General features: G+C 42.3%; 1 protein-coding gene across 8 annotated transcripts in view; it reads right to left on the bottom strand.

The window, feature by feature from the left end:
* The window catches only part of atp8a1 (ATPase phospholipid transporting 8A1), a 116,633-nt gene that overhangs the window by 22,601 nt on the left and 71,816 nt on the right, over positions 1–22,216 (bottom strand). For all 8 annotated transcript variants that reach the window (XM_027135301.2, XM_027135303.2, XM_027135305.2 and 5 more), the window contains 5 exons: positions 21,443–21,507; positions 13,411–13,583; positions 9,820–10,003; positions 7,533–7,643; positions 1,204–1,278 (listed from right to left, as the gene is read on the bottom strand). In XM_027135301.2, coding sequence (XP_026991102.2) covers positions 1,204–1,278; positions 7,533–7,643; positions 9,820–10,003; positions 13,411–13,583; positions 21,443–21,507 — 608 coding nt within the window. The remainder of the gene's footprint in view (positions 1–1,203; positions 1,279–7,532; positions 7,644–9,819; positions 10,004–13,410; positions 13,584–21,442; positions 21,508–22,216) is intronic.

Genomic DNA, 22,216 nt, shown 5'->3' on the forward strand with positions numbered 1-22,216 from the left:
AAAAAAAAAAAAAAAAAAGGCTGATAAATTTCATGCGTGGAGTAAATACTAATCTAAAACTCACAGCAGTAGACACACATAAAAAGTGAATTGTCAGGAGAGAAGCAGACTCTAAATAAACCCTGCAGCCCGTTTGCTTCTCTCTGCTCTCCCGCTGCACTCCAGTGAGCAGGAAATGTTCTGGCTTTGACTTTAGTTAGATATACTAATGCTTGCATATGCATATAAGTTATCTAATGTTAACATCTGGTGCAAGACCCATAGCTTGTTAGCAGATCTTCTAGATGGTTTTATTATTCCTTTCTTTCGCATCTGTGAGTTGTGTCGCTTCTGAAAGAGAGATGGCGAAGGGCGTGGGATCGGCTCGGACTCCTCCGCTGGAGCAGCTTCGGCTCTCCGGCTTTAACGACTCGCTCCACTGGGCTCTGCTCTCAAAGAGACGGCGACTTTCATTCAGAGGAGGATTCGGACCGCTGCGTCTAACAGACCCCCTCTGAAGCAGTGGAATTTCTGGTCTTTCAGATAAAGAGGGAATGTGCTGTGCTTAGTTGTTACTGCCTTAGCACACAAGTGAACCATAACGTAGAGCTGATGGGAGGTGCCTTCTTTAAAAAAAATTAAACTTGAGATTCATACTTCTTTTCCCTCGCTTTTACAATTAGAAAATAAAAACCTCTTCAAACTCATGTCTGTCGACACCGAATGAGCCGCTTTTGTTCGATTTCAATCCCCTGGAAACAGTCATTATAACAAACACCTATATATCACACTGCAGGAATTTCATAGTCTAAACCATGGTTCATTAATTAATCTCACATGTTCCTTGTAATGGACAAAATGTCTGAGTGTGTGTGAGTGTGAATATGGTATAAAATGTGTGTGTTTGAATTCAGCCTGCTCCTTTATAATGCACTGCTGACCACTTCAAGGCAGCTCTTTCAGGGGCACGAGCGGCTGAGGCTGCAGCACATTCAGGACATAGTTCTGGGCACAGGGGGAATATGGACTTGACAAGGGCTCATAAATAACAGGGGGATTTTCAGGATGTTGATGACACAGGGCTGCAGTAAAGGAGCTGCTGGGGCTGCTGCGGCTAATGAGTTTCTTGCCCCGGCACGACAGGGGAGCCGCTTTAACACGTTCTCTCTCACGGTAAATTTTACACACACACACACGCACGCACACACACACACACACACTTACCACATTATACAGGCCGATGCACCAACGCTCGAAAAGAATCTGCCCAGAGAATCCGTTCACAAAAGCAAACCAGATCTGTAAAGCAGAAGAGACAAATGTGTGCATTAGAATTAGACTGGAGCTTTTTGTAAAATATCACGCACATGATGAAATTTACATTAGAGTCTTAAAAAAAAATAAAAAAAAATCTGTACAATTCAGACCCTCCATCATGTTTTTTCTCCTCAATGGCCAGATAAAGTGTTCATATAATAACAGGATGCTATTTTATATCCCAAAGACAAAGCTTATTTTTCTAAACATGAACTAATACTAACTCATGTCCTGAATTGTGGGGTTTTCTTTACAACTGTGTACATTCTTCCATTTTTCCCCCTCAAGAACATCATTAAAATATACACGTTAAGTGGGATGAAAATATGGGAAGAGAAATGTGTAGGCATGGTTTGAATACTCAGCGGAAAAACTAAGAATTTTTACATATAGATAGAAAATATAAAAGCCCAAAAATCTATTTCATTATTTATTATTATTTCATTTATTTTATTAAATCTCTATATTTTGCTCTGATTTTTATTCCAAATGTGTTCATTCTTCCTGCATGTTTGTAAAGTCATGAGCTATATTCCAGTTTGGTTCTATGCGTCCATTTCTATTCCTCACTCAATAAAAGTATATTGGATTATTTCAACTGCACATAAAACTGAAATAAGCCTCACTCTTTCACACGTAGACCTTTAGCATAATAGCACTATGAAATTTCAGACAATTCAGCCTGATCCAAACAAAGCAGTTTTCTTACTGCGGAAATGAGAACCTGTTTAAATCCCAGAAGATCTCACACTCCGCTTTGATCAAACCATTTGTATTGTCGCTGGGGGATTTGGGTGGACATGGCGAGTGAGAGAGAAATGTGTGGTGAGATGACCCCTGCTCCCAGCAGCACCACAACACTCTTCATCACTGATAGTGGAGGACAGTGGCTTAGACAGAGATTACCATCAAAGCCGCGGCACAGACTGCAAGCCCAGACTGGGACTTTGCACAAAACCGTTCGCTCTCTGCAACCTTTGGTTTCACTTTGGTGCAAGAAGTGATGACTTACAAAATGATGAGGATGATTTAAGACGTGACATTGCTACTGAAATGAATAAAACTGAAAAGGTTCGGTGTCTTGTGTTTGGATATGGCGTCGGTTTAACACATCATTAATCAGTCAGTCAGAAAGACAGGTCCATGCCAAGGGTGAGTTGCCCATGAACAGGGTTTGGGAATTAGAAAACAGGATTCTTTTTCACTGTAACTGTTCCCATGGCCTGGAGGGAAAGGATCAGAGGAGGATAATAATCACTGGAGTTTCCCTGCTTGAGCTACTTTGAGAGGCCCAAAGCAGCCAAGCCTGGAGAAATTCATGATTTTTTTTTTTTTTTTTTGGTACAAGAGAAACCACAAATACTTGTCTAATATCAGTGGAACATCTACTCTCAGTCTGGAGAGTTATGGGGCTTAAGGGAGAAATGGAGGGATCAGAGGATGTCTAGGATGAGGCGAGTTCCAGAAGAAGGAAAGATAAGGTGTATCTAAACCATATGCCACAGAGGCCATGATTACCACCTCATATGTCCGTTACTGAGTGCAGGCCATGGCTCTGCTCTTCCTGTCCAACACCTTTAGGGACCAAAGACAGTGAGGAAGAATACTGCAGGGTTTGAGTAAGAGAAAAACAATTACATGATCAGTTGAGGATGAAATTGTGCAGTACTGATAAAGATGGAGCGCTGTAGAATTGAAAGTTTAAATCATACAGAGCTCTTTATCATTTTAATCTGAAGAGCGTCACAATCAAGGTGAATAACGCTCAGCTTGGCAGTTTTATTTGTGCATAAAATCAAGCATCGCTTCTCCTCTCCCATATCTGAATAAACACAGACTCCCTGCCAAAAGGTTGTGTGTGTGTGTGTGCGCGTGTGTGTGTGGGGCTGTAGAGCAAACACCCGGATCGGTGCGTAGGCCCTGAACCAGGCGGACATTTCCCTGCTTCATTTAACACCATTATGAAAGCATGAATTGCTACAAATTCGCGATTTTGACAGAGCCCCCAACTGAGGCCCCTGAATGCATCAGCAGCCCCTTTAACACACACACACACACACACACTGGCCAATGTGTGAAAATGTTCCCAAAACAGATGTCTCTTGCCCCTCCTCTTCATACCCTCAGGGCGAGAGAGGGAGCGGACCCCCGGACTCCGCCCATCCCATTCCAACTCCCACTCTGCTCTCCATCAGGTGCATTCTACCGTGATATTGTTTTTAAAAGAAGGCTGCAGCCCCTCATAACCGTTCCCTCATTCTTTCACACCCACAAAAAGCCAAATCCTGCTTTCTACCCGTATAGAAGCCAGGTCAGTGCACGGGTATAGTGAACACTTTCCACACACTAATGCACGTTGCAGTTAAAAGTCCTGATCTAGTGCTGTGAGAGGGCCTGAGACCTGAATTTGCCATCTCCAGGCTAACTAAGCCCTCGCTGCAGTGTTGTGCTAAATAAATCCATCTCTATTCATGGGCGGCAGTTAAATGTGTTTTTTCTCACTGAGTGTTTTGGCCTGCTGCTCTCTCCCTCTCGCTGGGACTCTCTGAAGAGAGGCACACATTCATTTGCTCATTAAGGCTGCAGATTTTCCTCTCCGTTCCTTTTTTCCTCCCGCTCTCATTCAGCACGGCTCAGCGCTGGGGTGTGGCTGCTCTCTCCCCCACTGCACATTGTGAAAAAGCAAGTGCCTCTTGTCTGTGGTTGTGTGTTTCAAATGAGAACCGGTCAGAGTGTCTCTAAGAAAATCTAACAAAAAAAATGGAGTAAGAGAGAGAGAGAGAAAAAATTAAGCCCCAGCACCTCTAAAGTCTGCTGTGTGAGAAGCTTCTTCAAAGTGTATGAGGCTGAACTGAGAGAAGTCAGAAAGGGGAATTAGTTAGAGAGAGAGAGAGAGAAAAGTAGGAGAGAGGAATTTGTCCTCTCCACCCCATCAGGCCCCTGTGCTCCTTTACCATGTCCTTAAAATGCAGACAGGGTCCTCTGCCTTTCTCCCAAACATAAAGGGCCTGTGAGTAAAAAGCACCCCAACACAAGGCGCCTGAAGAAAAGGGGGTGGTGAATGCTTTGGCAGCGTGTAGTGGGGCAGAGACACAGAGAGGCAGAGCAGTAAAGGGTGAGGAGTTGGATAATGAGGGCACCAGGCAGGCTGCTGTGGCCAAGGCCTCCCCCCAGTGCTGAGCTCTTTCTGTGCGCCGTTCGGCCCCGACCGGCCTTGTGTAATTGCCTCATAAATGCCACATGTCCATCATCCTGACTGATGTCTGCTGATGACCCGTCGCCGGCCCTGCTCGACAATTACAGCACAACAGATCCAGAGAACAACGGTGTGTGATTACACATGGGTTGTAATTTTTGTCTTTTTTAGATACAACACCAAGATCTAACTTGGTAGGTCTTTATATAGTTACTAACGTCAAAAGATACAGAAACATTTGCAAATATATATTTTATATAAAATGATTAAATAATTATAATTAAATACATCATGTAATAAAGAATTTTGGAATGGAATGCATTTAAACACTAAAGTAAAAAAAAAAAAAAAAAAAAAAAAACACTTGTTTATTTTCTTCTTTTTATTTGAAGGCAAATGTGCTCCAAATCACTGGTGCGTTAAAACAAAAAAAAACTTCACGGCTCTTTTCAAGCGTCCTACGTGGACTACGAATAATTCTGGCACAAGCTGATTCCCCCACAAACAATTCAGACACAATATAAAGTTTTATATAAATGACAAAATATTTCATCAGAATGCAAAGACTACATCACTATGAATGCAGAGCTAAGGAGCGACAAAAGTTTAACTCGTGTTATGAGGTCATAATTCCCGATCACATACAGATGATCAGACCAGACCCAGGCATTCATTTTTTTTAATGCAGAAACATCTGCTAGATTTGGAAATGTGTCACTTTATGTAAGTAATTAAGTTAGCGTTAAAACTTCTGCTGAGACTCTGATAAATAAAGGTACTGAGGGTTTAATCATGAGCCAGTGCATACCTGTTATTATTTTATTAACAATAAGAGGCACGGTGCAAGTGGAAACAAGCGAGAACCGTCAGGGAGATCGACAATTCTCTTAGATGAGTCGATAAGACTCAGCCTACAGTTACACTGCAGTTATGCACTTGCATGGATTTTCATCTCATTTAAAAATCTAAATCATGATCGACAGATTCCTCGGTGTATGAAAGTCTTTGTAATGCTCAAAACCCTATGTTGGTTTGCTTAAAGAGACACACGAGCGCACACACGTGCACACACACAATGTTGCACCAACAAGGTTCAAATTTACATTAACATCCTCATTCTTGTTCTTCCAGGTTACAGCCTGGGAAATAAGATTAAAAAAAAAATACATGCAGTCGAAGGTAAACCTATTAGTGCGACAAATGTATCTCTTTGGTTGCCTCCTGGGAAGGAAGTGTCTTGGATGTCAGGCCCTTACAAAGCCGATGTGTTTGATACAGCGGGAGGCAGAGAACCGGAGCAGGCAGCCTCTATTATAATCACAAACCCCCTGCAGCAGGCCGGGGGATTCATTTTCCAGCCTAAACAAAAGGTGCGCTGAGAACAGGAGCAGGGCCTAGCAAAAGCTGCTCCCTTTCAGGCTCTGCGACGGTCTTAAAGAAGGCTCGGAGCTTGAAAAGAAGCCAGAAATAGGCAGTTTCTTTGAGGTGGAAAATTTATGTAGTTGTTGCAGTTGCTCAGCATGGTTTTGTGTGTGTGTTTGGGGGGTTTCGGTTTGGTTCCGAGGCGAAAGACAGACAACGAAACTTTAGATTGATGAGAAAGTTTGTAACATGACCACTCTATGTTCAAAGACCTCCGGCTAATACAAAGTCTTGAGCTGTGTCCTACAAGCTAGAATATGTAAGGAAGAGAACATGACAGAGAAAAAAAACCCCTCACCAACAGTGATGTTATACAGACATGAGGATTCAACTGTGCTGCTGTATATTACAGTGTTTAAACACTGTCTACGATAAGAGTAGAGGAGAAAATCCACATACAAAGCACAAGACTGTCTTAAATGAGTGGGATAATTGCAACTCCGTGATCTAATTCACATGAAAAGGAGACGAGGCAAGTGCTGAGATCTGAGAAAAGACAAGCAGACCCTCAGTCAATCTTTCCTCAGAAATGTAATCGCCAGTCGGCTCAAAAGGATTCGTTTCTGAGCTCATGCTTTCGGGATCCAAGGCAGCTGTATTACGTTTGAAAGCGAGGAAGAAAGTTCACAGGTCAAGTGGCAGAGAAGAGAAGACAGTTTGGTGTCATCTTTTGTCTGAGACAAAGGACCCGTCCTGGACCCCGCACAGACATAGCATTAACCAGCTAGCCTTGGATTACAACTCTTTGCAGCCTTGCTGTGCTAACGAGATTTAATGGGTGATTGTCAGATGTGATGAACCATGGCATGGCTTACTAAACTCACAGATTTGATTACTGTGGAGTGAATTTGGGTGGCAGTGAGACACCCCTCTGTGTTTTGACGTCTGGAAAACTGCAACGCCTTTTTTTTTTTTTTTTGGAGTTTGAAGCTGTTCCAAACTGCACTGCAAAGCATATGTCAGTTAATACACACTGATACACACATCTGTGCTGCTGTTCTGTACGGATTTTATATTGTCTACATGGAAGCATCATCAGTATGTGGATAGATTAGAGGGAAAGTTTTGAACTGTCTGCTGTTCTCATGTACGTGGATGAGAAGATCAAGGAAGGCGTTTGAAAAGAACTTAAGGGTTCATCTAAGCTTGATCCAGCAACACCGGCTTAAACTCTTTTCACATCTTCCATGCGCCTCCACTTGAGGCTTGACGCTAGTGAAAGCCGGCATGTACAGATCAGACTGCCCCAACACTCTGGCTGATAAACCTGAAGCTGATAGCATCTCTTTCACTTGTCAAGTCGCTCTTGGTTGAGCTTCTGAAGCCACCATCACCACTGGCTCTGCAGAGTGTCAAACGCCATCAAAGATGGATAACCCGTGGGCTTGACACCCAGGAGCCACATTCCAGCCAATCCGCTGCTGCTTGCGCAAACCATCAGGCATGCGATACTGATAAATTCTCTTTAGGACCTTTTATCCCTCGATAAATGATATCATTTCAATTCCGTTCAACTTTATTCATACATCTAATACACTATTAGACAATATTTTGCCGTTAGAGACAAAATAGGTATGTAGATTTACGGCTGTATTCGTGGACGGAGTCAGTGTCTTACCTCGATGATATACAGCACAATGTTTTTGTAGAAGCAGTACAGGATGCACTTAGCAACTCGGTTGTAGTTCCAGGCACCATGGACCAGCAAGAGGTTCTTCAAATACTTAAACTGTGAGATAAGAGAGAGACACATTAAAAGAGAGGAGTGGAATCATACGACAGTACACTTTGTATAGGTCTGTAATGATCTATCGCACATAATTATTCCTGCTAACAGGGGAGACAGGGGAGTCGTTTTAAGTTATAGAGTTTGAATTTAGGAAATAATCTTATCTGTGTTTGCTTGCAGGAAGCCAAGAACTACACGGGAGGACGGCACACGGCCTTCCATAGACATTCCAGAGCTTTTCATTCCCTGTGAGATTCGCTTAGGCTACACTTAGGATGAGGTGCTGAAAAGCTGTGCAAAAGAAAAAAAGGCTTCCCGGATCTCTTGGGGGTGAAACTGGACAATGATAGTCGAGCTGATGATGTACCGTGTTTGGGGCAAACTGCCTTACAGCTTTACTCTGTACATTGTCTTACATTCTTCTGATAGCTGATGGAGCCGGTGCATCCTCCTCTCCAGGCACAATTAATGAGTGCCTGTGACCTGTGATCTGCTCTGTAAGTCAGAGGATAACTGGATGGGAAATTAGGGAAGGCGCTCCATCTCTCTGTCTTTATTCCAATACAATTTAAAAATCAATTCAAAGCAGATTGGTTGCATTACACAAAAGAGGGCCAGTTGAATAGAGGCTCGAGGGGAAAAGGGAAAACGGTTCGGGGTGCACGAACTGGCCAACTTCTGCAACTCTGTGAAAAGGGATGTTGACAGACACAGAGCAGTGTAGTATGACTGCATAGCCTTGAGCTTAAATTCTGCTGATCTCTGTAAAGCTCGAGACGAGGGCTGAATTAGGACTTTCCATCACTTTACGAGCACGTTTCAGAACTAGCTTCCTTGTGTTCAGATGTACGTTTCGGATAGTTTAGAGGATATAACTCCATCGCTGCTGTCAAATTTCACAAATATTTTGAACACAAAATATCTACTTGAACACAAAAATATACAGTCTGCATATGTTTAGATAAAGTTCATGTGATCCTGTAATACACAGCTCTGCCCTCAGATTCAAAATACGAAGAGGAAAGTTGACCGTTCCTTCGTTTTATATATAACCTCTGGTACCTGATACCGACACGCTACTAGCTCCTGAAACCAAAATCTTTCTACAAGCTTTTAAAACCGAGTCTCCTGAGCAAAATTAGGTTACAAACCAAGAAACTGGGGTTAGAACAATAAAACCCAGAATGAACTAATGCTCAGGAATCCTACAAACCGTGTAAAGGTAGTCTGAAGGTTACGTTCGGCCACCGATCAGTTAGCGGTTTACGTGGACCAGTTCAGGAAAGATCTGTAATCCAGCGTCATTCTCGAACGTCATATAAATCCATTAAACCGCTGTTCGGGGTAGCAAAGTCAGGACCCTGAATGAGTAATATGATGCGTAGGCTTTGTAAACAGAACCTTTAGAAGGCCAAGTGGTGTTATGTTATGACACGCATTACTAGAGTAAGTGCATAAAATATGACATAAATAATAGTCTTGACAGATAGCTACCCCTGACACATGAGATGCTGTACTTCTGTTACAAGCGCAATATCAGACTGGTACCATGGGCTAGAACACGGGGTGATTAATTAGGTTTACATAAGAGCAAAGTGATCCGTTTCACAGACAGTGGAGATTTGGATAACATTATTACTGGCGCTGTGTAAACTGACCTGTCTGACCTCTAATATCCTCCTAGATTCTGCCCACCTGTTCACCTCTGACTGCACATTTTAACCTTTGACCCAAACCAGGACCCTGGTCTCAGCTTGGTGTTCGCAGTAGAATTTACTAACAACATGATTGGTGTTAGTGTTTAATGCCTGTACTATACCATCACATGACAATTTAACACTGTGATCCTTCAATGCTCAGCTAAAACCCACCAATAGGAGGGTGGTATAGATGATATATATATATATATATATATATATATATATGTTTGTGTTTATGCGACTCTGTTCTCAGCACGAGTCCAGATCATAGTGAGTGATGTAAGCAGACAGCAGTAAATTACTTTATTATGATAATGACCTCATTATTTATACTATCATCGCACAGGTAACTTTAGAGCTCCTTTCTGAGATGCCTAAAGACTGATATTTGCAGCTGGGACTTCATATCAAGTTCCCTCTCTAACCAGAATGTTTAAAGTCTGTTCGTGGTAATGACCTTGATAAGTCTCTCTCACCTGTGCAATAGAATAATCAGAAGAGTTGGCAGCTTGTAGACCCTCGTTGCCCGAGATGCCGACGCCGACGTGAGCGCTCTGGATCATACCTACATCGTTGGCACCGTCGCCGATGGCCAGAGTGATGACCTTCACCTGTTTCTTCACCATCTCTACCACCTCTGACTTCTGCAGAGGTGACACCCTGCACACAGACAGAACTCAACGTCAACCCCGACCGGTCGCCTGACAATTGTTCGTCCGTTCGCTGTTCAACACAAAGCATCGCAGAGTCATTTGCGTTTCAATGAATGTTGCTTGCAAGTTATTTGTAAAAATTTTAGCATCAGATTTGGAGAGCATTTCTTCAGAGTGTATAAGGCTGGGAACATCAAATGGCAGTGAGTGAGTTTTGTCTGGCCACATTTGCGTGTCCTTCGTCACGTTTCGCCAGCAGTATTAAAATGATGTTGAATCTTTATTCAAAACTGTAGTGAATAACAAGACGACCTGCTTAAATGGATAAGTACACAGTACCACAAACCTGTGTGTGTGCATGCATCGTTACAGTAGGAGCACAAAAACATGCATATGGGGAAACATGCATATGGGTAACTTTATAAAAACTGAGATGAACAGTTACACTGCAGCGCTTGGCTCTGCTTTTCCTCCAAATTTATTCAATATCAAACGTGGTTCAATACATGTACAGTAGTTTAATTGGAGTCAATTGTTTGACTGTCGGAAAAGCATGAAAAGTAGGTCCAATAGAGCTTTTGAGATGTAAACTATAAAGCAATGTGAATCATCATCATCACTGTAACTTACACTGTTCATCAGTGTGACGTAACAGTGGGTGATTGGAGAAGTGGAGCAAAAATGTAGGGGCATGAAAAAGCGTGTATGTGTTGAGTATTTAAGTTTGGTAAGTTGGGTCAAACAATATCTGCTCTGTAAGAATTTGGCCCCGGGTCAAATCTTATTGATGAGCGCTGCTATAAACAAATGTGCAGCCACTCCAGTGAGTTTCACGGTTTGTCACGGCATTAAGATAACAGCCATATCAAATCTCTCTGTTATTCAGGTAAGGCTTTCCATCAGACTAAAAAGAATTAAACACAGATTATTATAGCATGACAACAGCCAACATTTTATAAATGCTTTAATAAATGTTTGGGCCCAGCAGGAGATCTGGCTGGGATTTCAGGTTCAGCCAGAGGTCGAACAGAAGCCGTAGACATTCAGACATCCCCGGACTTTAAAAGCGCTCGGGATCACTAGCAGAACATGTGCCTTTCGTTTCCGGGGATGAGGTGCTGGTGAAATGGAGATGAGGGGTTGATCTCGAGCCTCTTACAGGGTCAAAAACCAGGAAGACTGAGATTAGACATACAGTGCACACAGGTGGTGAGGGACATGCAGTGACAACACACTACACAGGCTGTTCTTCACAAGGAGAAATCTCAGTGCTACTTCTCTCCATTCATACTGGTTAACAGTTAAGCTCTGAAGCTGAAGGAATATGAATAGCTGTGATCCGTCACTACACAAACAGCCTGGGAAAGAGGTGATCATACTGCATACGTCTGCATTTGATCTAGACTACACTTCTGCTTTGTTTTCTCCTTTTGTACAGGAAAAAAAAAAAAAACAACTTTTGGCATCAGACTAGTGGAACTCTCCTTCCTATTAGATACTGGTTCAGAAACAAAGGTTAATGCTGAAGACAAGTACCAGGCAGAATTAATGTTGTCGGCTGTAGCGGAAGGTTCATCGTAGACAACATTGAAAATCCCACAATACTCTGATTTGAACGAGAGAAACTATATCAATAATCAACCTGCAACAATCTGGCAACAAAATAAAGCCATATAATTATTTTCACACCGAGAGACAACATGCAAAGGACAACGATTTTGACAATAAAGGATTATTTTCTTCTAATAGCATGGGTTGTGATGCATTTGTTTAAAAGTGGTACTGTATGTTACTCTATAGCATTTCTATAGTAACCCACACGAGACCTAGTGTATGGCAGATGATCCTCCAATGTTATTTAACGAAGAGAAAAATTTGCACAGTTGAAGTGGTTAGGATTTCTTAAAGCAGATGTTTATTAAGGATGTTTGGAAGGAGTCTCTAGTGTCAGCCCCTTTGTAACAGTCAAGGCTTCAGAGTAACAGGACAAGCTGCATGACAAGACTTAAATATGTGACTAATTCAACTTGTACTAAATCCAAACCAGGAAGAGGAATGAAACGCTTCGGGCTGTCTGCACCACACCGCTCCAGCTCTGATTATTTTCTGAACAGAACGCCGGCCGTGTTTTTTTCCCTTTCCACTTTTACAAAATCGGCAAATTCTCATCAGGGAATAAAATGTTCACAGGACACAAGTCTGTGCACAGGTCACTCTCCTGAATGCTGATTATACAGGACCAGGAATGAAATCACATAACATTGAAGATTAAGGGGAGCCCTTATGAGTCAGTCCAACTGATGTCCTGGGGCCGTGTGTGTGTGTGTGTGTGTATAGGGTGAGTAAAAGCAGATCAGAATAATTACATCATAGACCACATAATGGCAGTGGCACCTGTGGTCTGTGTGTTGTTTCTGGAGAATGACACTGATTTTGAGCAGAACCTCAGATCAGTTACCCGAGAGCTTCCCGCTCAGTTACTGACTTGGCTCTTTCTGTCTCTCGCTCCCTTTTTTTACACTTTTTTTTTTTACACACACACACACACACACACACACACACACACACACACACACACACACTCTCTCTCTACAAGACAATTAATATCTTTCTACTTCTCGACTCCTTGAGCTTTTGTTGCAAAAATATTCCTCTTCGCCAAACCGCTGCTGATACGGTTGGTGTAGTTCTGAAGTTTTACTGTGAAGGTTGTGACCTGGACTGAGTGCGATCTGTTCTTTAAACAGCAGGCGACGTTTCCCTCTAATTGTCTGCCAATTACTTGTTTTTTCAGACCGGAGTAATGGGAGCTGATGTAGTCATTTTTTTGGCATTTGCTCCTACCTCGACTTCAGCCTGTGTTACATACACTAGGCCCGCTTTCTTGGGCGCAAAGCTGAAAGTGTGTGGTGGGGGAAAAAAAAAAAAGCAGCTTTTGTTGCTCGAACTGTCACAGTGTGCAGAATCAGAAAATTAATATTATCCACTTCTGTGATTCAAGAGTGGATCTTGCACAAAATGGGTACAGCAGAGAAATCATATTTTATACTTTAAATGCCACATTAGGACTGAAGTTGGTGTGAGGGTGAATCCTCAGGCACTGTAGCCTGATCCTAACATGGACATACATACACACACACAGAGAGAGAGAGAGAGAGAGAGAGAGCACGTGCGCATAAAAGAGAGAGCACAAGAGAGTGAGCGAGAAAGAGAGAGAGAGAGAGAGAGAGAGAAAGAGCGAGCACGAGAGCGAGAGAGAGAGAAAGAGCGAGCACGAGAGCGAGAGAGAGAGAAAGAGCGAGCACGAGAGCGAGAGAGAGAGAAAGAGCGAGCACGAGAGCGAGAGAGAGAGAAAGAGCGAGCACGAGAGCGAGAGAGAGAGAAAGAGCGAGCACGAGAGCGAGAGAGACAGACCTGCAGCATATGACCGCTTTGCAGGACAGCGCAAGGTCCAGGAAGTACTGCCGCACTCCGAAGGTGAGCGCGTACTTGAGCGTTTTCCCATCGATGATCAGTGCAAAGTCGTTTTCCTTATGCAGAGCGTCTCCCAGCATGCTGCAGTGGTGGCTCAGTGTCTCCCTCGTCCCCTGTGCATAAAAAAAAATCTCATTGACTTACTGACCTTCACAGTGTAACCACAATTCCATAGGATTACACAGAAGAACACAATGTTATTGTGAGTATAATATTACTATTAGAATTACAATACTTTAGAGCAATAAGGTTATATCAGGCCAAGGATTCCACTTTCCGGCTGGCAAAATTCTAACCTGTAATAACCCACAATTACAGCACATCAAGACATTTCCCTCTAAAGTGGGCAGAATTATTGCTTAATATTATAACATGTATTTCTGAACAGCGACTCGGCACAGACAGACAGACAGAAAGACAGACACAGCATTCTCAACAAGTTTCATCATTCTAAACTACACAAGATTCTAGAAAGAAGCAAAATGATCTGCTTACAGAATGAACACTGAAGCGAGTAAATATATCCAGACGCACGCTCTTACGTTTGTTATATACACATACATACAATAATCTCATTACGAGGAACTTTTCCTTTATTCGAGATATCTTCACTTGCTACGAAATCATTTTCTGCAGTGACGTCAGTCTCTAAGATTTCAAAAGCAAGCTACAGCACCTGAAAATCTGACGCTGTTCCTAAACTAGATAGAATATTTTAGATGTAGTATTCATCTTCGAACACTGAACCAATTACAGCCAGGGGTTAGCTGTGTGTTCAGTTTAATAATGTTTATGTTATCAGACGTTAACTGCATCGATGATCCACCTAAAATAAAATACATTAATAGCACAGCGGATAAAGAATAAAGTATCCCTGCAATATGAAGTTGCCATGACAACAAAATGTTCGAACTGGAATGAATTTCCTGGTTACATAATTATGCCTTTTATTTTATATTTAATAATATAATATATTTTTTACACAATATAACCAACAGTACCGCTTTATTACTAGTGCAGTGTTCAAATATTTCGACATCTCCATCAGACATTTGTGCTTGAATGGAGGAAGAAGTTTGCAGATGCACATTGATTTCCATCAGTAAGGACAGCCCTATCTTTCCTAGCCAGCTCATACCTGCCAGGACATGTTACTAATCCCAGTTTTTCACCCACAACCACAACAAAAGGCACAGAACCCCACCCTCCTGAGAGAGAGAGAGAGAGAGAGAGAGAGAGAGAGAGAGAGAGAGAGAGCGAGAGAGACGGAGCAGGGCCAGTCGTGTCTGTAGTGAGCTCTGATAAATTCTTTTGAGACACTACTCTGAGACAAAGCACAAATAAACTTCAGAGAGATAATTTTACAAGCTTTTCCCTGACCATGCTAGAGTAATCATCCTCACTGCAGAACATGAAGGACTTCTCGTGTAACCTAACAATGTCATCTTCGCATGAGGCTGAATTCGGTTTATTATTAATGTAATTACGCTCAAAGTGAGGCTGATGAGAAGCGAGGATAAACACACATATGGCACGCTTCGGCTGACAGAAAGCAGCGCTGAACCCTGGAGTGATGGTTCGTTTGGAAGGATCCGGCTCTCAAAACGGCTCTCGCATGAATTACGACAGCCAGGGAATTTACCCCGAGCCCTCATAGAGCTCTGAGCGCTCTTTCTCTCCTCCTTTCTTCTGTGTCATTAATCCATTCCCTCTCTCTCTTTGTGGCTATGTGTGGGTTCACAGCACTAAACAGAGCAACGGTCTGAGTAGAAAGCTTGTTTTTCCAAGAATGGCCGCCCCCAGATGAACGCGCTCAAATCAGGAGCCAGGAATAATTCTGTGCACTGTTTCCGCCTGGAAGATTTTAATCAGAGCTGACTGCTCTGAACACCCCCCACCCCTCCACCCCCTCCTCCACCTCTCCAAAGAAACAGCATCCTTACTACGACCCCACCAATAAGGGTTAAGGGTTTGAATATCAGAAAAGGTTTTTTAACAGGGAATATGCCTTGAAGCAGAAAGGTGTTATTGTAAGGGTTTGGGTAGCCAGGAGGATAGTGCTGTGTTTGGTTTAGGAACAGAAATGTACTTCACTTAATTCCCCTAAAGAGTCACATGATTCCTGTTTCCTTTACGCTGGAAGGATGGGCTACTCTAAAAACATGGCCCAACATGGGAACTGATAAGAAACCAAAGCAGAGATCTGATAGAACGGTTCATGCTGTATGTGACTGAGAATAGCAGAGAAAGGGAAATATCGGAAAGGCGGGGAGAGGGGGAGAGAGGGGGGGGGGGGGAGAGAGAGAGAGAGATTCTGACCTGGGTCATTTTAAAGATTCCTATTGCCTTCCACCACATCTAGAAGTATGTTTGACATTCGTACTGAATGATGAAAATGTGTGTAACATAGCTGTCAAAACTGATCGCTCTCTTCAGATTATTTATAATTAATAACATCACAGTGCGGAAAGAGATTCAAACTTAAATGTTCATCGGATCATGTTCTATGTTTAGTGCTAGGTTTTTCACCGAGTATCTTTGTCACATGTGTAAAAATAAATACCCACCCCTGTGTTGGGAAAACTTAAAAAGGATAGTTGAAGATTGAGCTTTTTTTTTTACCTAGAACCCATGTAAAAAACAACAAGACTTTTGACTGCTGCAACTATAACGCTGTCACACTAAAATCTAGAGATTGTGTGCTGGATTTGTCACAGCTATTCGTGACCATGAGTAAGGCATGGAAGGTGTGGCATACGCTCTCTCATCTGTCGATCACAGTGACTAGCCAATCGTATGTTGATTTGAGCTTGTGTATGCTGTCCTCAGTGTGTTACGCTACATGTGCAGTACAGTAGTCGCAAAAGACGCAGATGTTGGATGTGTAAAAGTAGTTAAATATTAGTATTAAATACAAGTAACAATAATGTGCAGAATTGAAAGTAACACAGATGGTAAGGCATTTAGAATAAAATCTCCCTCTGAGTGATATAAACAAGAGTGCAAGTGGTATTAAGACAGCCGATCACTTCTAATATCAGTTTTGCTCTAAAAGACGCATCGAATACTGCTCTATTACTGTATCAAAAGAGCAGAAGAGACGGGTTTCCAAACCGTATTAAGTAACATCACATTTCTGATAAAACGGCCTTTGAAGCTTTATAAGCTTTTTAGGACTAAAAAGCTTTCCAATAATCAAGAAACAAGCTACAATCTAGTTGCCTTTGAAAAGTACACCACAGCATATCTGAAAGCATTTAAACCGAATCAAAGCACATGGTTAGTGCAGTATTACAGGTACAGATGCCAATATGTTAACATTAAAACACATGAAAACACACCAATTTTAGAATAAACAACGTTGTCAAATTTGAAGGAACAACCAAAAGGAATCTGTTCATCAAAGATCAAGCTTGCAAGCATTAAAGCTGTTCTGAATTATAAGGAGGCTACTACACAAAGCCAGGTTAAAGAAATTCATTCTGAAAATCCTCTGGTGTCATGCAGATAAAGGACCCCGATCTCGTCCCGCTGGGTTTGTAACAGGGTTCGACAGTCAAGTGCGCAGGAGTAATGTGCATGTTAACGTGTACCAAAAGCACTGACATGAGGAACTGCATCCTGATGGTTATATTATCTAACTGGGCTCATGTGAGAGTCACCAATAACACCCTTCCATCTAACAGCTTCAGCAGACATCACTGTTCTCGTCTGCTCACAAAGCGACTCGGTATAGGGCTGGAGGGAGTGCGTGTGTTGAGGAGCAGATGCCTTAAGGCAGGGAGATTGCACCTCGGGGACCCACCAAACCTCTGCTGGCATAACAAGCGCTGAAACCCAAGCTCAAAGGAAATATTTGCAGAGAGGAGCTTCGAATTTCACACAGAGAGAGAGAGAAGATTGAGTCAGTGACTTGTGCAGCTGTGAGGACATCTCTACAAAAGCGTGGCCATCCCTGCTGAGAGCCATAAAACACTGTGTGTGTGTGTGTGTGTGTGTGTGTGTGTGTGTGTGTGTGTGTGTGTGTGTGTGTGTGTGTGTGTGAGAGAGAGAGAAAGAGAGAGAGAGATGTCACCCTACATCCACGTACCTCATCAACATCAGTGCAAATGCTGAGACAAAGTATAAAGATCATTATGAGATAAGTGCAGTGATGAAGGCTGATAAACAATCTGATTAAACAGTGTTTCCATTAGGAGTGCACTCTAAAGAAGTGTCAGCACGTGTGTGTGTGTGTGTATGTGTGTGTGTGTGTGTGTGTGATCTCCCAATACTACACCCTAATGCTGCCTGCCGCCTCATCAGCCCTGTGTGTTTGTGTGCCTGAGTGAACTGTGACTGCAGCTGAAGTGTGTTTGGATTAGTGCATGGAAGGCATCCGTTATGCTACAGAGTTCCAGTCCTGGGTCTCTCCGGAGTCACGGTGAAAAGGTGTTTCACAGGATGTGGCTACTTGAGTCAGACAGCTGGCCTCGAGTGCTTGAAGCATGGCGTTATACACAGAGACGACAGCGTGAGCTGTTCGCCTGGACCTAGGCAGTAAAGCTGAAAGGACCTAATGTGACAAGCAGTTCACACAATACACACACTTCCTGCTTCATCCTTTTTGCTAGCCCAGGTTCAGCACGTCAGCAGGACAGAAGTGTCCAGTGTCCGACGAAGCCCGTGATGTCGAGCCCAATACACTGCTTATGAGTTCCTCTGTAGTATTCCAGCTTTTCTGCTCCTCCAGAGTGAACACCCTTGATTATTATTATTGATTCGTTTTCTTTTGAGCACAGTTTTGTGGTAAAGCACAGAAAAAAATAAAGGTTTTGTCTGTGACACAGCTGGTTGGAAGTGAACAAAAGCAGTGTGTTTCCTGCGGGTCTGAAATATGCGATGAAGCTCACTCTCCAAAACCACACGGTTTTACGCCACTTCAGAGTTCTTTCAAAAAACTTCCAAAATAAATAACTAAAAATCACAACTTTCCATCTTAGGAGTCAATTCTGCATAGAATCAGCACTTGTGGATCACTAAAGTCCGATACCACAATGCTAAGGCTTAGTCAAAACAGTCAGCCGCCTTACAGTATTGTGGCTATAAGCCTCTGTATTTATGTCAATCCAGGAGGAATCACAAGAACACACCGACAGACAGACGAGTGTCTTCCAGCTTGCTTTAGAGATCAGAGAATGATAGATGAGTAACCGACGCCTAACTGATGTAAACGGCATGGAACGTAATTAGCCATAAGACGTCACTCGGTATAAGGCGCTTCTTGTGGCCGCTGGAACTAGTTCTGCAGCAACAGAATGAAATCTGTGTCCATCCGTTAATACGATTTTGGGATAAATCCATTTCATTTCCGGGGCGTAAAACGACCAGAAGTAGAAAAGTACAAAAGGTGGATATTTAATGTGATGCACTGTATTTAAATCATTAAACAAAAGGTAATCTAGAGAAGAAAACAAATCTGTCACATGACCGAGAAAGTAGCTAAAAGAGCATGAGAACAGACTGAAAACTGTATTGTTTCTTTCTCCGTGTCACTAAGGCCGCATTATGCCACGGTAAATTATTACACAGATAATGATAGCACCTTCGATTCAACATTTAATAGACATTAGGCAGGTTAACGTGCTCCAGATGTTGTATTCTAGACCAGATTTCTAAAAGGCTGTTCCAGTGCCGTGTTACAGCCGGTGTGGATGTTGCCAGGCTGAGGGTCATTTGTTAAGTTACTCTGGTTCGTTTCCTGTCAGGACGCCGTTATGGCGTTAGAGTGAGAGGAGAGCAGACTCGTACTGTAAGTAGTTACGCAGGATTCAATAAATGTAAAAGATATTTAAAAAAAAACAAAAAAAACGCATTTTTACTGAACATTAAATTAAATAATAACCAGAAGCAAATAGTTGCTATTTATTTCCATTTCTGAGGATATCGTTTCACTTCAAACCGTAACATAAAAATGATTTTCATTATTTACAAAAATTCTTTTCGATTCATCTGAAAAAGCGAAAAATGTGAAGAGAGACCGAGATCTTGTCATACAGCTGCAAAAAGAGCAGCGACTACCCTGAATACCTCAAATACATCTTTTATAATTATTTTATTTTCTTCTAAACACACTGTATACATTTTCCCCGTCCCTTACTAAGTCACTGCCGCTCTGTTCTTTTTCAGACGCACCGAATCGAGTCTGTCAGCCGCTGGCTGCTTTATACACTTAAATCTTTTCAACATCAGATTGTCGATCACATGTCACGCTGAGACAAGTATTATGGTGTCTCGTCGATTCTGTCCAAGCAAGACCACGTGCACAAAATTAAGAGAAATGAAAATGAATTAAAAATATAAGGCTGGTAATTTTACACTTCAGGATGTGCTGGTAGTGAAAAACAACAGCTCTTCCACTCTACTCATTATGGTCCTTTAACAGAACACCCTGTTGGTGGTTTATTCCTCGATCAATGCAACAGACCAAACAATACGTGAGAACCCTAATGAGGCTTCAAATTAGTGATTTATTAAAGGAGCTTTACTTCGAAGGTAAGATTCAAACATGCACTTGTACGTGTTCTCTACTATGTTTGCCGAAATATTTCGACCCGTTACTCCGAACATCTGCCCGTCCACCTCAAGCTCATTGCTTAGAAGCTTTTCTGCTCACTGCGGTTATAAAGAGTGATTGTGTTACTAAACCAACCCTGGCAGCTCAGAACAGTCTTACTGCTCTCCATCAAGACATTTCCACCTTAGATGTGTCGCTCACACAATGGTTTTTTTGTTTTTCACACCATACTCTGTAAACTCTGCTAATTTTCATACATGATGCTCTGTAGTTTGTGAAAGACTCGAGCTACAACATGGATTTTGGTGCCAGATTCAAATCCTAGAGATCACACGCTTTCTCTAACCTCCTTTTTTTAAATTCTTCTTTTTTAAATGTGCTGTGTTTTTAAAAGCAGTGTTAGACACAAGAATGTTGTGTTGCTGATGTACGCGACGTGGTGTGATGAGAGCTTTCGGGTCCCCAGTGACGGCTCACCCCCAAAAATCCTGCGTGTTTGTGGCGAGAAAGTATGAAGTCTCAAACACCGCACAAAGACTTTCCACTGCTCTCTCCTCTTTTTCTCTTCCTCACTCCATCCATCACGGTAAATGACTGTTTGACAGACGGAGAGCCGTTTGTCATCACTCAGGTCCAGCCTACACTCTACACGTCTAGGGGTGTGTGTGTGTGTGTGTGTGTGTGCGTGTGAGATGCTTGCCTCCACTTTGACTGCAAGAACTTAACATGCACAGACAACAGACAAGGCCCTCCCTGTAGGGCAGCCTGACCTCTGTGCTTGTGTGTGTGCGCATGTGTGTGTGGATGTGTGAGAGCATGTGCATGTGTTTAATGTTTCCTCTCAAAAGCAGCAGCAGGCTCTTTACTGTGATGGGCAGCAGACAACATTTTTGCTGAATGATCTACATGTGTGAGAGCATGTGTGGATGTGAACTTGCGCCTCCTGAGTCGCCAATACTGTTCTATCCATCCATCCATCTGTCCGTAGCTACCCTACCGTGCCATCATCAGCATTCTCCACTTTCCCTTTGCTCTCTCTTTACATGTCTCGCTCTCTGCTGATGCTTATAAAACCCCACCTGAGGCCTTGTTACAAGCAGTAAAACCAGAGGATCCTGTAGACATGAACTACGAGAGCCGAGAGAGAGAGAGAGAGATAGAAGGAAAGGGAGAAGCAGCACAGCAGCAGCAGACATCCAAAGAGAGAGACAGATGAGGAGCTTCAGGCCAAAAGCCCATATGGGACATTAAATTATTCTGAAGCTATATGGAACTTGTGTGGCTCAGAACCGGGTCACAAAGGTCCGAACCCCAGCCGGTTGTCAATTGCTTCCATCTTTTCATGCACTGAACTGTAACAGACTGTGAGTCCCACCGCAGCTCGCACTATAAACAGCACACGTTACTCAGCCTTACATCCAGAGTCTCCTCATTAATCACCAGCAGGCCCATGTTCTTGGTGAGGAGCTTGCAGGAGTGTCCTATAAAAGAGAGAGAAAACACATGTCAAACACTTGAGACCTTCAACAATACCGTGAGCTTAAGGTCAGTTACATAACAAGTAGTGCAGAAGAAACCTGAAGGGATCAAACAACACTGTGACGACAACACAAATAAAACAACACAAATAAAACAACAAAAATACATAAATAAATAAATAAATAAATAAATAAATATCATTAAAAATAAAAAATTTAGACAATTTTATGTAGACAAAAAAAATTTAGTAAATAGATTTTGTAAAAAAAAATTGTTTTTTTTTTAAATAAAATAAATAAATAAAAATAATTTTTACAAAAAATCCTTTATGTAAGTAGACAAGTAGTAATTTAAAAATTATTAAATAGAATTTTTTTTTCTAATTGAAACTTCAACCATCTCATTAGGATTAAGTTATGACACACAGTTAAACCCCTGTTAGAGAGAATCAGCGCTTGATTCATCTATACTTAAACAGAGCAATGCAGCAGCACTTTAGTCTTTCCATCTCGTTCACCTCCTCGTCTTTACGCGCTGCTCAGACCGTTCTCACTAATAGCACCATCAACACCATGGTGCTCTTTTCTGCTACCTCACTATAGAACGCTGCTGAGTCCAATAGACTTAACTCGTTCAGCTGCACTGCATTCTGGATGTCTGAGCCTGACGTTTGCCATCTTCTCTATTCAAGTTCTCGTTAACACGATTAAC

Source organism: Tachysurus fulvidraco, chromosome 17, assembly GCF_022655615.1.
Source record: "Tachysurus fulvidraco isolate hzauxx_2018 chromosome 17, HZAU_PFXX_2.0, whole genome shotgun sequence".
Lineage (NCBI taxonomy): Eukaryota > Metazoa > Chordata > Actinopteri > Siluriformes > Bagridae > Tachysurus > Tachysurus fulvidraco.